This window comes from Lutra lutra, chromosome 9 (assembly GCF_902655055.1).
Source record: "Lutra lutra chromosome 9, mLutLut1.2, whole genome shotgun sequence".
In the NCBI taxonomy this organism is placed as follows: Eukaryota; Metazoa; Chordata; class Mammalia; order Carnivora; family Mustelidae; genus Lutra; species Lutra lutra.
Genome location: NC_062286.1, coordinates 17,621,878 through 17,637,645, shown reverse-complemented (window position 1 = coordinate 17,637,645; position 15,768 = coordinate 17,621,878). Strand labels below are relative to the sequence as shown.

Below are 15,768 nucleotides of genomic sequence, written 5' to 3'. Positions count from 1 at the left end.
CTACTGATTCTTCATTTTTTATATCATGGACAGAAATCATGTAGTATATGATATCAATTATTTGAAATGTTTCAAGAATTATTTTATGGTCTAGTACTTATTCAAATTTTGACTATCAAATTTTAAATATATATTGTATATCAAGTTTCTTTGTAATTCAGTCTTACCAATTCTGTTCTTCTTTTCTTTATTTCTGGTCTATTGGTGAAAAATTTCTTTTTTTTTTTAAAGATTTATTTGACAGACAGAGATCACAAGTAGGCAGAGAGGCAGGCAGAGAGAGAGGGAAGCAGGCTCCCCGCTAAGCAGAGAGCCTGATGCGGGGCTCAATCCCAGGACCCTGAGATCATGACCTGAGCCGAAGGCAGAGGCTTTTACCAACTGAGACCCTTTATGGTGAAAAATTTCTAATAGAAATGTAGAAAATCTGCCACAGTATTTTTTGTCAATTTCAGTTTTTAATTCTGTTAGTATTTGCCTTATAAATATTTAAGAGTTGCTGCAAAGAGCACCTAAGTTCTTTATTATTAAATAGTTTTGTGTCTTTCACTTATGAATTAGTGTTCTTCCTCATCTCTACTAATGTTTTCCTTAAATTCTCTTTGACATAAAATGCCACAGAAATCTTATTTTAGTCAGCATTTTTCAATACATTTATCTCTATCCATTTATTTTCAATCTTTCTGTGTCATTTTGTTTTAGAAAAATGTTTGTGTCTTAGTGATCTATTGTCTTAAATAACCTAACAATTTTTTTATTAATTGCAACTAAATATGTATATTTCCATTTATTTCAATCATTCCTTTCACATTTTTTCTTTTTTTCTTAACCAGACTTTTTACTTTATTTTTTCATTTTTTCTTTTCCAATTTAAATGTACTGTTTCCCCAACTTTTCCTGTTATCTTTAAATGTCTAGTATACATTCCTAACTATAACTCTTTTATTTGTTTATTTATTTATTTATTATTTTTTTCAGTGTTCCAAGATTCATTGTTTATGCAGCATACCCAGTGCTCCATGCAATACATGCCGTCCTTAATACCCACCACCATAACCCATCGCCCCCCCGCCCCATCCCTTCCAAAACCCTCAGTTTGTTTCTCAGAGTCCATAACCTCTCATGCTTCGTCTCCCCCTCCAATTTACCCCAATTCACTATAACTTTTTAAAAATGATGTCTAAGTATGTGTCTCCATCCTCCTCCAAACAAGGCAGAAACTTAGTACTTTTTACCTACTGAATAGCCCTCATTATTCTTATCATTGCAGTGCAGAATATTACAATATTCCATTTTTATCATAAAGTACTATTACATTTACCCTCAAATATTAACTAGGATTACTTATATATTTTACTGATTTATGTGCTAGTCATTATTTCTTTTATCTTTACTCTACTTCTGTGTTTGTTTTTCTTTTTATTAAAAAGCTTCAATTAATTGTAGTTTCTGTGAGACTCTGTGGTTGGAAAATTTCCTTTTGTATTTGTATGTATCAGCAAGTTCTTCTTTAATCTCAACTCGTGCATAAAGGTTTGGCTAGACATGAAATTTTAGATTGATTATTATTTTTCTTCAGGTTACTTCTTTTTTTTTTTTTTCCAAGACACTGAATATGTTTTTATTGAGCCTTTTAGTTTACAACATGAGGTAAAGGAAAGTCATTTCTCCTTAACCAGTATTTTACATAGCTGTAGTAAAATATTTCAAACTTTAGGGAATTATAATGGATTACATATATTAAAAGTTGGGGATTGGGTAAACAATATCTGAGCTCTTGAATTTTCCAGTTGACTCTTCCCTTACAATAGTAACCAGCTCTAATTAGTTATATAAGTTTCTTCAAGGCAATGTGTTTTTTTGTTTGTTTGTTTGTTTTAATTTTTTAAATTTTTAAATTTATTTTCAGTGTAACAGTATTCATTGTTTTTGCACCACACCCAGTGCTCTATGCAATCTGTACCCTCTCCAATACCCACCACCTGGTTCCCCCAACCTCCCACCCCCCGCCCCTTCGAAACCCTCAGATTGTTTTTCAGAGTCCATAGTCTCTCGTGGTTCACCTCCCCTTCCAATTGCAATGTTTTATTGTTGTTGATGTCATTATATCTGAAGCATTGCTGCTATTTCAGTCAATATCCACGAATTCTACTTCAAAAATGAGTTTTGCATTTGGTGGAATTTTGGCATCAGGCTGTCCTTCCTTTCCATAAGCCCATTCTGGTTCAATCTCTAGTCGAGCCTTTTCTCCTTTACTCATAGTTAAGAGTGCTTCATCCCATCCTCTGATAACTTTGCCTATTCCAACCTTAAAACTTAAAGGCTTGGCATTTTTCTTCTTCTTTGAACTTGTTTGAATATTAGTATCAAAAACAGTCCCATCCTGTAGTGTTCCTATATACCAGCAGTGAACAACATCACCCTTTTTGGGAAAGTTGGTTTTATCTCCTTTTTTAAGAACAGATTTTATATATTTTGTTGGACCCTCATCCAGAGTCTCTTCAGACTTGGTTTCTTTGGGTTTATCTTCATTAAGCTTCATGTTTTTCACCTGCTTAGACACTTTACTTATACTTTCCATACCCTTGAAATGCTTACTTTCAAAAAGATGGTTGTAGGCTATAACCAAATGGTCCTTGTTAGCTGTCTGGGCCACATTCAGGTTACTTCTTTCAGATGTCCTTGTGTGCTGGCAACTAGGGTGGCTGACGTCTACTGTCACTCTATTTTTCCATTAAGTTTAAAGACTGTTCTCTGTGATATCTTTTAATATTTTCTCTTTATCCAGGAGCTTCTGAAGTTTCACTAGGAAAAGTCTGGGCATGTATTTATTTTTATTCATCCTTGGAGTTCCCATCTCTCTTATTATATTATCAAAGTGATTTTGTACCTTGTTTAATTTTCCATTAGAGCTCTTAACAATCACAGTTATTTGAGAGTTCTTGTCTGATAATTCCCAAACTGAACCTATTGAAATTGGAATTCTGAAGTTTATTTTAATCTTAACTTTGCCTTTGGGATATTTTTGATGTATATAATCATGTACATAAATCACATGTAGCCCCTGTTATACCATAATTTTCAATGGTGGATAAAAGTATCTCTTTATATTATGGAAAAATATTTTTAAATAACTGTAACAAAGGGACCTCCCTCATTCAAGAGATTATACCATGTTGCCTTGTAAACTCTCTTCAAGTTACTGTGTGCCAGAAAGCCAACCTCTAAATTTAGAATCTGAAAGTTTTCTCGTGCCATTTGAAATTATGATGCTGTAAAAAATATTCCCAGATTTAGCCATTAAGTGTTTTAAATGCCTGATGGATAGAATTTATTGTGTGACAATCTCTGTTGAAAATAAAAGCAAAAACAGTCATGTTTATGTATATGTTCAAATGATAATTATAGGTTAGACACTACTATGAAAAACATAAATAACCTATAGTATTTTTTAAATCTTTTGGATTTAGGACATATATATGATTAGAGAACACATAATAGTATTTGTTCTAGTGTAAAGTTTTTAATGTAGAGTTATGAGTCTTTAAATATCTAGTAGAGTTTTTAATTTCCTAGCTAGTGCATATATCTTCATTATTGGATTCATAGGTCAGAGAATGGGGTGGGAGGATCCAAACTTGGAAGCTTTGAAAAAAATTTTAAGAATAATTCTTCTATAAGTACTTTTAGAAGGACATAAGGTATCTTAATGGTTAAAGTGATCACACACTTAAAATAATAGTTGGTACTTATCGAATGTCTTTTCTTTAAATGTGAATGATAACCAAGAGAAATGGTTGCTTTACATTACAGACAGACAATCTTAGAAATGTTTCATTTGGCAGGAGTGTTGAAGCTGGTGTAAGAGCCTGGGACTTTGGCAAGAATCTTCTCTCTTCCCATTTTCGGTCAATCTCTGCCTCTACAAACTCACGAAACCCTCCTCTGGTCCTCCTGGGATTACCAGTCTGTGACTTCCAAGCTATATGTCTTCTTTCCTGAGTGGTACTTTTACCAGAATCATGGAAAATTCACTAATGAAAGCAAAAATAAGAAAAGGTGTATTGTATTTCAATCCTTTGGACCCTCTAGACTATTTAGTGGATTTCTGCCCTGGATGCATAAGGGGTATTGGCTAGCAATGCTCTCGCTAGACCATAAACTCTGTGTGGGGACACGTGGTCTCAGAATTCCTTGCTGTCTTTCTTTCCTTGTTTGCTCCCAGAAGCAGCTCAACAGTTAAGGTTGACAGGTTGGAATTCTGCCTTAGGCTTAGGAAGTCATCTTTGGGCAATTCTACTGTTGCAGGGCTATTTCAGGGGAAGGAAAGGGGCAAAGGAAAGTGCTCTTTTGCCAAGTTCATTGTTCCAGGGTGAGAAGGCTAGAGGAAGTGAAAAGGATGCTTTGCTCCTTAAGTGCCTGCCTTTCAGCACAAAGCAAACTACTGCTATTTCCTTTATAAGCCACTTTAGTAAAGATACATAATAGACATTATATGTAATGCATGTAAAAAGTGAGGAAACCGAAAAGTTCTCTGACAGTAACACCTTACAACTTGATGCTAAAGAAAATATCCTTGTAAGAGGAACATGGCGCCTTTTGTAGAAATTTCTCCTTCGTTCCCAAAGTTGAACTGGCAGGCGTAGCATTTCATTCCATCTCATATAGTGACTGATTGCTCGGGGCATCATAGTCCTTTAAAAGTCATGCCTTTACTGCTTTTCAGTAATTGCATTCTGTGTGTGCAATGATCTGAAAGCTATTTGAGGGAAAAGAGCTTAATATTACATATATGTTAGAAAAAGGTGCCAAACCTCTGCCTCATTTCCTGATATTTGATGATTCCAGTGGTGCTGATTCAGTAATAACAGAGCCACATTGCTAATTTGTAGGACTCTGGTTTGTAATTTATACGGACTTTTATTTAAAAAGAAAAGTAAACCTATTTAAATCTTTCATTTGTGGTTAATTAGGTGATTGAGAGGGTCAATCAATGATTTATCAAATAAATTTCTAAACCACTGCAGTGTTTCTTGCAAAACATCTAGCAGTCAATAAATGAATTAAAGGAGAAGTCATTTAATGCTGAACAGAGCATGCATTAAAATATAATAATCCAGGAAAATGCACCTTCTACACGAGGAATAAACTGGCAGTTTGTGAGAGCTGAGGTTAAAAGTCCACAGGAGGAGTAACAGCAGAGGGATGTAGAGGCCGTACCAATAGGGGTACAGTTCCAATTAATTTATTGACATAATTAGCACATAGTTATTAATAACATTGCAGAAGCAGTTAGCAAGTGTGTACACATGCACCATTTGAATGAAATCAAAAGAACCCTGTACTTATCATAATTAAATTATTAGTTCTGGGAAAGCAACACAAACTATGGAGGCCATAGCAGCAGGCCAAAAGTCATGCATCCAGTTTAGTTTGTCACTAAAATAAAATGTCTAGAATTTTTATGTCTTATCAGGCTGAATCTATAGAGCAGAAATTATTATGACTGTCAGGATTGAGTGGTCCACTTATAACTTCACCATTCATGAAAACATGGACCAGATCACCTCATGGTTTATAAAAGAGAAACAGGGAAGCATAGAAATAAAATTTTGTAAATGAAATCAGTCTCTTGGCCAAGCAAATTCTCCACTTTTATATCTTTGCTCCTGGATAAACATGTAAAAATGAGAGCCAAAAGAATTGAGTTTCAGATTTTTAATGACTACACAGAATTAAATGCAAAGTGCAGGGAATAATCCCAACTATAGTTAAAATTATAGATTTTTTGAAACTTTCTCACCTCTTTCCTTTAATTATGTTTTTAATGCTATTTGCTTTAATCCTGCACTGCTTTTGTTCATCTGGAGAGAAGGATGCAGACTTTTAATCAGTGAGACAGATTTCATCCTAACATAGCTGTTGTATATTGGACTTGCTAAAGTCAATGAAACTTGTAAGTAAACAAACCCAAAAATTAAGAAAGAAAGAATATTCTTTAGGGAAAAAATTCAGACTCTGACAACTTTAACAACAACAACAAAAATGGAAGCATGCATTAAAAGAAGAATTCTTTAGCATAGGCTTCCTGCAGAGGGAAATGCTTTGTGGAACATTCTGGATAATATGGATCTGCATATAACTAGGTAACATTGTAAGTTATAAGTGGGGGTGAGTGTTGGGGTGGGAGTGTTAGGTGTAGGTTCGAGTTTTCAAATCATGGCTATGGTTGTCTGGAAATCAGACCCATGTATTTGGAATGCCAGAAGTCCTAGCAGAGTATCCTGTGGGATCAGGAAATTAAGAACTGACTTTCCTGAGGGGCCTCTTTGATTCTTAGTCTTTCTAGATCTCTGAGTGTCTGAAAATCTATGTTACTTGTAGCAGAATTGATACATTTGTGCACAAATGCACAATAAGAAGACAAGCTTTAATAATAATAATCATGAGTATTTATTGTGCGCTGACCATTTGCCCAACATTTTTCTGAGCACTCTACCCATTTAATTAACCCATTTAATTCTCCCAGCAGCCCTATATATAAACATTATCTCCGTTTTTTACAGATGAGAAAACTGAAGGAGAAATTAAGTTAATTATCCAAGTTAAAACAGCTGGAAATGGTCAAGCTGAGACTTAAGCCTTCTGACTTTGGTCTGGACTCCTGACTACTTAGCTATAATGCATTTCCAGTGATCTTGGAGACAAGATACCCCTTCTCAGTGTGGACATAGGAGTTGCTACTACCCCTTTCCTAAATAATGATTAAATGCTATAAAGGGCCTTATGAGACCATTATAACTATTGGTCAACTGTGGAGTGAAGGGGGACCCTTAGGACAATACAACTTCCTCTATCAAATACTGCCCTTCCTGTAACTTCATTGGCTCATTTGTTTGAATCTATGTCAACACAACCTCTTGGCCTGAAGCCACCAATGCATTTATAATGGCCTCACTCATGTTTGCTTCTGTTTAACCCCCTCCTGAAATTGTTTTCTGCATTTAATTGGACACTATGGCCACTGTAAGAAAGTGCAGGAACCCATCTAGTATCTTGTGTCTCCAAGAGATGAGTTCTACAGGCCACCTCCTCTCAAAGATATTAAAGGGCATTATCTGATAATTATCTAATACTGATAGGAGATATGGGGAAGTAGTACATGCCTGTCCTTATTGGGGATATGGAGCCCTGTAATCATCACAGGTCCTCCTTGCTGTGTACCCTGGTCAGCCAACCTCTTCATCAATGCAAGTCTGAATTTTGGGTCTTGAGAGCTGGCCAGTAGCAAGAAAGGCCCTTCTGTTTTCATTCTACTTAATTATACTTGGGCCAGAACTGATGGGAGACAGTGAAATCACTGTACTGTTTTTTTACACATAGTCAAGGATCCTTCTCTCTCTTCCTGACCTAGAAGGTATTCTCTATTTTATTAAAATCTCTGTATATATTTCTAGAATAGGGACTTGAAGTAGGATTTTCATTTATTGATTTTTTATTGATATATAATTTTTCTGCATTGAAAGTAGACATTTTAAGTGCAGTTTGTTCGCTTTGACAAATACATACCCTGTGCATCCACACCCCATCAATATAGTGAACGTTTATATTCCCCTTCTTGGACAATCCTGAACTCCTCCCCACAGGACACAACTACTATTCTGATTTCTTTTTTTTTTTTTTTTTTTTTTTAAAGATTTTATTCATTTATTTGACAGAGAGATCACAAGCAGGCAGAGAGGCAGGCAGAGAGAGAGGAGGAAGCAGGCTCCCTGCTGAGCAGAGAGCCCGATGTGGGGCTCGATCCCAGGACTCCGGGATCATGACCTGAGCTGAAGGCAGCGGCTTAACCCACTGAGCCACCCAGGCGCCCCAATTCTGATTTCTTTTACCTTAGATTATTTATGTCTGTTCTAGGACTTTATATAGATTAAATCACATATGGCTTCTCTTGTTCACTGTAATTTTTTTAGATTAATTCACATTTTTATAAGTTTATCAGTTGTTTGTCCCATCTTACTACTGCATGGTATTTCATTGTTGATGGACATATGAATTATTTTCAATTTTGGCTGTTATGAATCTAGTGGATATTAACATTCTTTTTTTTTTTTTTTTTTTTTTTTACTGTTCTTCCTGCAAGATTTATTTTACTAAAATTGAAGATTAAGAAAGTGAGTTATAAATTATAATTTATAAGTAATAAATGCCAGGAGTTACAGCATTGATATTAACAGAAAAATAAAATATATATATTACAGACAATATTAAACTCAGGATATTAACATTCTTATACAAGAATTTGGGGTCATGTATATTCATTTGTATGAGTGACATTGATGAGCCACACAGTAGTTGTTTTTGAAAGGTAGGTAGAACTTTTCAAAGTAGAAGGTGTAAAGATATTTCAGGATAAGAGTAGGATTTGAGTAAATGTATACAGTGGCACTAAAGTGTCATCATCATAACAGGATCATGGCTGATGATGGAGGAAGAGACACAACTGTCTGGGTGTGGCTAATTGCCCATCTGAATTTGTTTCCTTGAGTAAGCTTTTATTCTTGCTGATTATTTTATTAATGACCCTAAATTTCATAGGTGTTCTGATTGCCCTGGAAAGACCACTGTGATTATGTTTATGATATGCTGTCACTGAAAGAAATATGCCCAGTAGGGTGCCTGGTCTTGATGGGCCCCCACTGATATAATTCTGGCTCTGGGACACACTTCAGAATAGGCTGGGATGTCTCTTACTTCTGGTAGGCAAATGACATGACTGCTCACACACTGTGAGTAGTGAGGTGTTAGTTACCATTATTTGGTGTGTGATGTGTTTTGATCTCTTTAAAGTGTGTTTGGAGTCTTCTATAAGAAAGAGCACTTTCTCATTGGTCATGGGCCTGCTTGGGGTGAGGAAAAAGAAAATGCCAGCCCTCAGACTTTCTGGAGCACTAGGAGACCTGAATACACTGCGAAGTGTCTTGGCCGTAGACTAGACCCCTGAAATAAGATAGGAGCTGCATTAGGCTGATGAGAAATGCATGCATGTTTTAAAGATTTTTTGTACACATTATTAGGTTGTGTTCCAGAAAGCTTACCTAATTTGTACTCCTGTGGGCAGCAAATAGGAGATGGCCTTTTCCTCCAAACCTTGTGAACACTGAGTAATATTTATTGTTCATCACATACAAATATTGCTCAAATTCTCACTTTGTGGTTCTCAACATACAAATTGGTTCTGCTCTGTTTTGCTCTATTTTTAGTGGGTAGTTGGATGAATTTTTTTCATCATTTTTCTTTCCCAATGCTAGGGGATCATTACATTCTCTAGGATGTTAGGGTTGCTTTATTGATTTCATATTCACCTCAATAGTCTTTTGATGTCATATCTTACTCCTTGGCCATTCATGATTCTGCTCTGGCATTCTTATCTTATAGAAGCTCAGCCTTGGTAACCCTTTGTTGATGCTGGAGGTCTTGAATAGTCTCTGAAGTGCCCAGACCTCAGATTCTCAAAGAACAAATTTTTAGCATTACTGTGTTGAGTAACTCTCTGCTCTTTAGGAATTGATTCATGATGCTACAATAATATCTAACAAAATCAGAGCTAGAAAGTGCTTTCCTTCTCAAAAATAGCAAAAAAAGGGTTGGATTCTGTGTTCAAAATTAAGGTTTGAGGATGTACTACAAGACTCCTGGTCAGTAGTTAGAGCCTGTGTATTTGTTTCCTAGGGCTGCCACATCCAAGTACTAAAACAGAGTGACTTCGTTTTAAGCACAAGTTTATTGTTTCACAGTTCTGGAGCCTAGAAGTCTGAAATCAAAGTGTCCACAGGGCCATGTAGCCTCTGAAATTTGTAGAGGAATTCTTTCCTTCTTCTTCCTAGTTTCTGGTGCTTTGCCCATAATCCTTGATGTTCCTTGGCTTGCAGCTGTGTCACTCCAACCTCTGGCTTCACCATCACATGACCTTGTCCTGTGTTTCTGTGTCTTCATGTGGCCATTTTCTTAAAAGGGTACTGGTCATAATGGATTAGGGGTCTGCCCTTGTTCTAGTACTACCTCATCTTACCTAAACATCTGCAATGGCCTCTTTTTAAATGAAGTCACAGTTTGAGGTTCTGGGGCTTAAGACTTCAATGCATCTTTATTTAGAGGATGCAATTCAACCCATAGCATTGATACACTGAGTGGGATACAAGCCACACTCAGAATGGGCTGTTTCTCGGGTAATGTTTACAAATAAGAATGCTGATATTATCAGGGAGGTCTCCTGGGAAGAAAAAAGGATTGTTCAGGCAAACTATCTCTGTAGCTTCAGAGAAATTGAGACCTGAAGTTAATTCTTGATTATCAGCCATGAATCTCTCACCAGTTTTTTTTTTTTTTTCAGTCTAAACACTTGCTTCTAATTATGCCCCTTTGATGTTTGCACCTTTCAAATATCTTGAAACTAAGTTCATTTCCATTTCTCACACTTTCAACATTGTTAACACAAGCTGAGCAAAATTTCCTTCTTCTAGGCCTTTCTGGTTAGTCAGATCCTCCAGCACTCCTATAATTGTAAGCTGCTCTTTTCTTCAGTTTTCTCCTCAGCTGGCAGTTTTCCTAGCACTAAATATCTCACCATGTACCTCACATAGTGGGAATGAAGATGTGGCCCCCTGTATTATCTGTGAAGGGACTTCTGACACATTTAATTTCATCAGGAAGCCATCAGCAACCTGGTGTCCAGCTGCTGCAGGAACCCAAATGTTGTCTTCTTAGCTCTTCCTTGCATTGAATACTTTGTCTTTCCATCTCTTTCACAAACATAACATGGAAAGAAGCCCATGGTTTTTGCACCTTTTATATATGCTTTTTGGTGATTAAAACCCTAGGGAGTTGAGTTAGTGTAAATGTTAAAATATGTACCTAGAGTCCAGTAAGAGCTTTCTCTCTGTGTATTTTTTAAAAAGAGTTTCAGAGTTGTGAATAATGCTGGATTGAAAACTCTGGGAAGCCAAGGCCCTCTGATTATAGCTCCTGCAGTGATATTGTATATTTTCCCAAACTTGGCTGCATTAATGCTTCTACATCATTTCTAAGAAAGAGAAGAAAGCTTAACTCTCTTACAGGCCTTGGGAATTCTAGAAATTTACTGGACAGTGATTGTTAAAATATGGGTATATTTTAGCATGTCTTTAATTCTGATGCTTTGACTTCTTGGAATCTTGCTGACATTAGAAGGGACAGACTTCCCTCTCAAGGTTAGCTCATCCTAGATATAGCAATCAACTTGCTATCGGGAACCAATCCAGAGTTCATACTTCCTTTATCAAGCTCTCACCCTAGGAGCCACTATTCCCTGCCCTAATCACCCCAGAGCCAGGTATCAGATAACCAGAGGCTTCCCTGATGTGCTGGAGCCTACTGAAATTACTCAAACTCACCCATCCTAAGTTTATGTAACCTGCTTACTCTGCCTTGCCCATTTCTACCTATGAAAAACCACCATAAAGCCTCTTTCCTTTATTTTCCTCTTGCTGTTTCTGCCTTCTGACCAACTCTGGTGCCCTGGATGGCATGCCTTACCTCCTGTTTCTAGGACCCATGATGTAAAAACTTATTCCTTCATGTGTCTGAATGTGTTACCATATCTGATTAAAATAAATCCCAAGTGCATTTTTTAAATTTCATTTTATTTTTTTAAAGGTATTTATTTATTTATTTGACAGAGAGAGAGTGATCACAAGTAGGCAGAGAAGCAGGCAGAGAGAGAGGGGGAAGCAGGCTCCCCGCTTAGCAGAGATCCCGATGTAGGGCTCGATCCCAGGACCCTGAGATCATGACCTGAGCTGAAGGCAGAGGCTTAACCCACTGAGCTACCCAGGTGCCCCTTTATTTATTTTTTTAAATTAACATATAATGTATTATTTGTTTCAGGGGTACAGGTCTGTGATTCATCAGTCTTACACAATTCACAGCACTCACCATAGCACATACCCTCTCCAATGTCCATCACCCAGCCACCCTGTTCCTCCCACCCTGCTCCCCTCCAGCAACCCCAAGTGCATTTTAGAGTATGTAAAGAATCTCTCAAAAGCAGCTCTGATCTAATCAGTTTTGTGGTAGCCTTCATTGATTATAGTAGCTAAGTCAAGAACTTGGTCAAGGATGACTTTGACCAGGCTTAGTGAAAAGAAGAAAGACACCCAGCATGTATTCTGAGCCTTGTGTCTGCAACAGGAAGTCACTGAGGCTTATTGTGGTGCTCTTCCGAAGGGGGCAATGCGGCATGCAGAAAGGCCTTTCTGAAATGGGTGGTCTGGGTCTTTTTCTCTAGCTGCTATAGCTTCTTCTTCTTCTTCCTTTTTTTTTTTTTTTAAGATTTTATTTATTTATTTGACAGAGAGAGGGAGATCACAAGTAGGCAGAGAGGCAGGCAGAGAGAGAGGCGGAAGCAAGGCTCCCCGCTGAGCAGAGAGCCCGATATGGGGTTTGATTCCAGGACCCTGACATCATGACCTGGGCCAAAGGCAGAGGCTTAACCCACTGAGCCACCCAGGTGCTCCTGCTATAGCTTCTTTTAATATTTCCTTTTATTTTGTTCTCCTTTGAAAATATTCATTCCAGGGCTAAGTGAGGCCAGCTAGGTACTAAAGGCACACATTTTTAAGGAGGTGCCCACTGTCAGGATTGTTCAGGGGAGAGTGAGAACTTCTCTAAATTTTGCACCCTGGCTGTCCTGCTTATGTCCCATTATTCCTTACCCAGATTCTCATAACCACAAGAATCTAAGTCTCAGAAGTCTGGGCTTTGATTTTGCTGTGTGCTTTTATGGTTAGATAAATCATCATGTCTAACGGTCATCAGAATTATTCAGGAATTAAATTGAAACTGGACATGATTTTTACCCTCTAATACATCTTAGGCTAAAATTAATGACAAGTACTGGATATGTTGTTCATTCAAATATAGTCAGCGGGGTTACTTTTCTCATACGGATTTTGTGATCACGGCCGCAAACGCAAGACAGGAAATTCCTGGCATTAGTCTTAGTGGAAGAAATTTTTTGAGTAATAAAATCATACATGGTAAAGAGAGAGGTCAGCAGCACATGGTTCATCCCTCTCTTGTATGTGGCTTTATGTGGTACTTGAATTGTGGTGTCTTTTTTTTTTTTTTTTTTTTTAAGTTGATGGACTGTTAAGGGCAGAAGCCGTTCTTAGTCTTCTCTGTTTCCACAGTATCTAAGACGTACCAGACACTCAAAAAATACATTCAGGGAAATCTCTTTATTGAATAAAGCTATTTTTAAAGCATTTTAGAAGTATCTATTTGCCCAATAAGTATATAACTCTGTGAAACTGGTGACTCCACTTTCTATCCAACAATATAGAGCTATAACTTACAGTTCTGTAGTCTAAGACTCACCTTTCCAAGGAAGTTATGAAGTCCTTGGAGACAAAAATACATATTTTCTGCTTGACATATATTTCCCAAGTCATCTAACAAAGAGGTGTGAATTTATTGATTTTTACTTCACCTGGGTGAAGAAAAAAGGAACAATCTACAAAACTTTCAATTTGTGAATATTTAATTCAAAATTATTATGTATTTCACATTTCATATGGTGGGTATCAACTGAAAATATCAGGTACCTCCCAATTTCCATTTTTAAACTAAATTGTAATCTTTGGGAGTTGTTGCTTTCCCACTATGCATTTCTTTTGTGTTGTATTTTTAAATTGAGTAAAAAAAATATATGGTAAGGTAAATGACATAGTCCTAGGATTTCAATGTGATACTTGAACAAAAGCTATGATATTCACAAGATGCAATGGAGCATGTGTCTACTTATCTGGCTGTGCAAACTTATGAGCCTGATAACAATGGCAATGAAGCACTTTTTTACATGAGTGACTCTTCAGGGGTTCTACTAACAGCCATGAAAGGACACTTGCACTTGGAGATCACAGTTTTTGCATTGAATAAAACTGCATACTATTAGCTTCTCTACTGATCTGAATTCTGACCTGAATAAAACCTTCTCCCCTTATCAGCTTGGGCTGGGGTCTGACTCTTGCTCTTACTTCATTATATCACCTGCCATTGCCTCACTCACCTGTGTATACTCATTTGTATAGAATTTTAAATATAATCTGCAGTTGCATCTCCTATCTTCATCTTCTTTTTTTAAATTTTTTTTCTTTTATTGTCATGTTAGTCACCATACAATACATCATTAGTTTTTAATGTAGTGTTCTAAGATTCATTGTTTATGTATAACACCCAGTGCTCCATGCAATCCGTTTCCTCCTTAATACCCATCACCAGTCTCACCGAACCACTCTAAAACCTTCAGTTTGTTTCTCAGAGTCCACAGTCTCTCACGGTCCATCTCCCCCTCCAATTCCCCACCACCCTTCACTTTTTCTTTCCTTCTCCTAATGTCTTCCATGTTATTTTTATGTTCTACAAGTAAGTGAAACCATATAATTGACTTTCTCTGCTTGACTTATTTCACTCAGCATAATCTCTTCCAGAATATCCTATCCTCCTCCTTGCCTCCATGTTCTAGAAAGACAGAGCAGTGATTCCTACACACACACCCAGCTATAGGCTATTCTGTGCACCTTTGTTTGATCTCCTGCCTTTGCCAGAAATAGCCCTTCCCTAGTCACCTTCACCTGACAGGTTCTTTTAGACCCAGGGTAAATTCTCCTACTCACTAATTCTACTTGACCCTAAAACCAGAGGGATTGTCTAGACCCTCTGGATATTGTGTGATTTGTGTACTACTGCTGCTGTGTTTCTTCCCCTGGTCTGAGATGCTGAGTGTTTCCTGTATTAAGGGCTGAGTCTTAACATTTGTTTCCCAGGAGTATGCAAAGAAGTGCTGAAATACGTGGGTATGCATTGGGTTGAAAATGTGGGTTGCTCTGTTCTAATTGTGTTGAGTTTAACCTGAGCCAAATAATGTGCTATAGTCCCAATCATGGTTTTTGGGCTTCACCTAGCCAGCATTTTGCCCACTTGTTTCGCATAAAAGGGAGTGTAGTGTAGACCTTTGAGAATCGACTTTGGAATTATCCTGCCTGAGTCCACACCAAGGCTCGGCCACTCCCTCGTTCAGTGCCTTTGGGTAAGTTACTTAATCTCTCTGAACTTCAGTTTCCTGACCCATAGAATCTGGAGAGCAATAGTATTTATCCATTATTATTCTTTATGTTGCCTATTGCCTTGGTATTTTAAGGTGAAAAAATACTAATTATGGAAAATCATTACACTCAAACATACACTTTCTCTTTTGCATTTCAAACATAGATATCACTATTTCTCCATCTAGGGATTCATTCTATGCTTTTCAGGATGTAAGCCAATTTATTTCTGGACTCACAGTGTCATGACTCCAATTTAAATGAAAAAAAAAAAAAAAAAACAGCTTCTACTTTCTTTATTGTACAGACTTTATAACTAGGATCCTCCCCTTTTCTTCCAGGTCTTTCTGCCTTCTCTGGTACTCTGCCTGTGCCTTCCAAAATCTCTCTTTCCTGATGCCAGGTCCTTCTCTGAATAAGGAGACTCTATTTGGATGGTTGAACCTTATAATCCATGTTGGAGCCAACTAAGATGTAAAAGAAAACACAGAGGTGATAAGGTTTCACCTGGACAATAAATCAGTGGAGTTACTCCAGGCAGAAAGAGCAGAGAGAATAAATTTTAAGGGTGGGAGGGGGCAGTATCCCTCAAGATATTATCCATAGTTAAGTTTAACTTCTGTCT

The 15,768-nt window shown here is 37.2% G+C and overlaps 1 protein-coding gene across 1 annotated transcript; it reads right to left on the bottom strand.

The window, feature by feature from the left end:
- Positions 1-1,605: 1,605 nt before the first annotated feature.
- LOC125109757 (peptidyl-prolyl cis-trans isomerase FKBP3-like) lies at positions 1,606-11,594 on the bottom strand. The gene is made up of 3 exons (XM_047746915.1): positions 11,575-11,594; positions 2,083-2,723; positions 1,606-1,852 (listed from the first exon to the last, which is right to left on the bottom strand). Exons 1-2 carry the CDS (start codon positions 11,592-11,594, stop codon positions 2,129-2,131), a joined length of 615 nt encoding a protein of 204 aa, XP_047602871.1. The 3' UTR covers positions 1,606-1,852; positions 2,083-2,128.
- Positions 11,595-15,768: the final 4,174 nt, after the last annotated feature.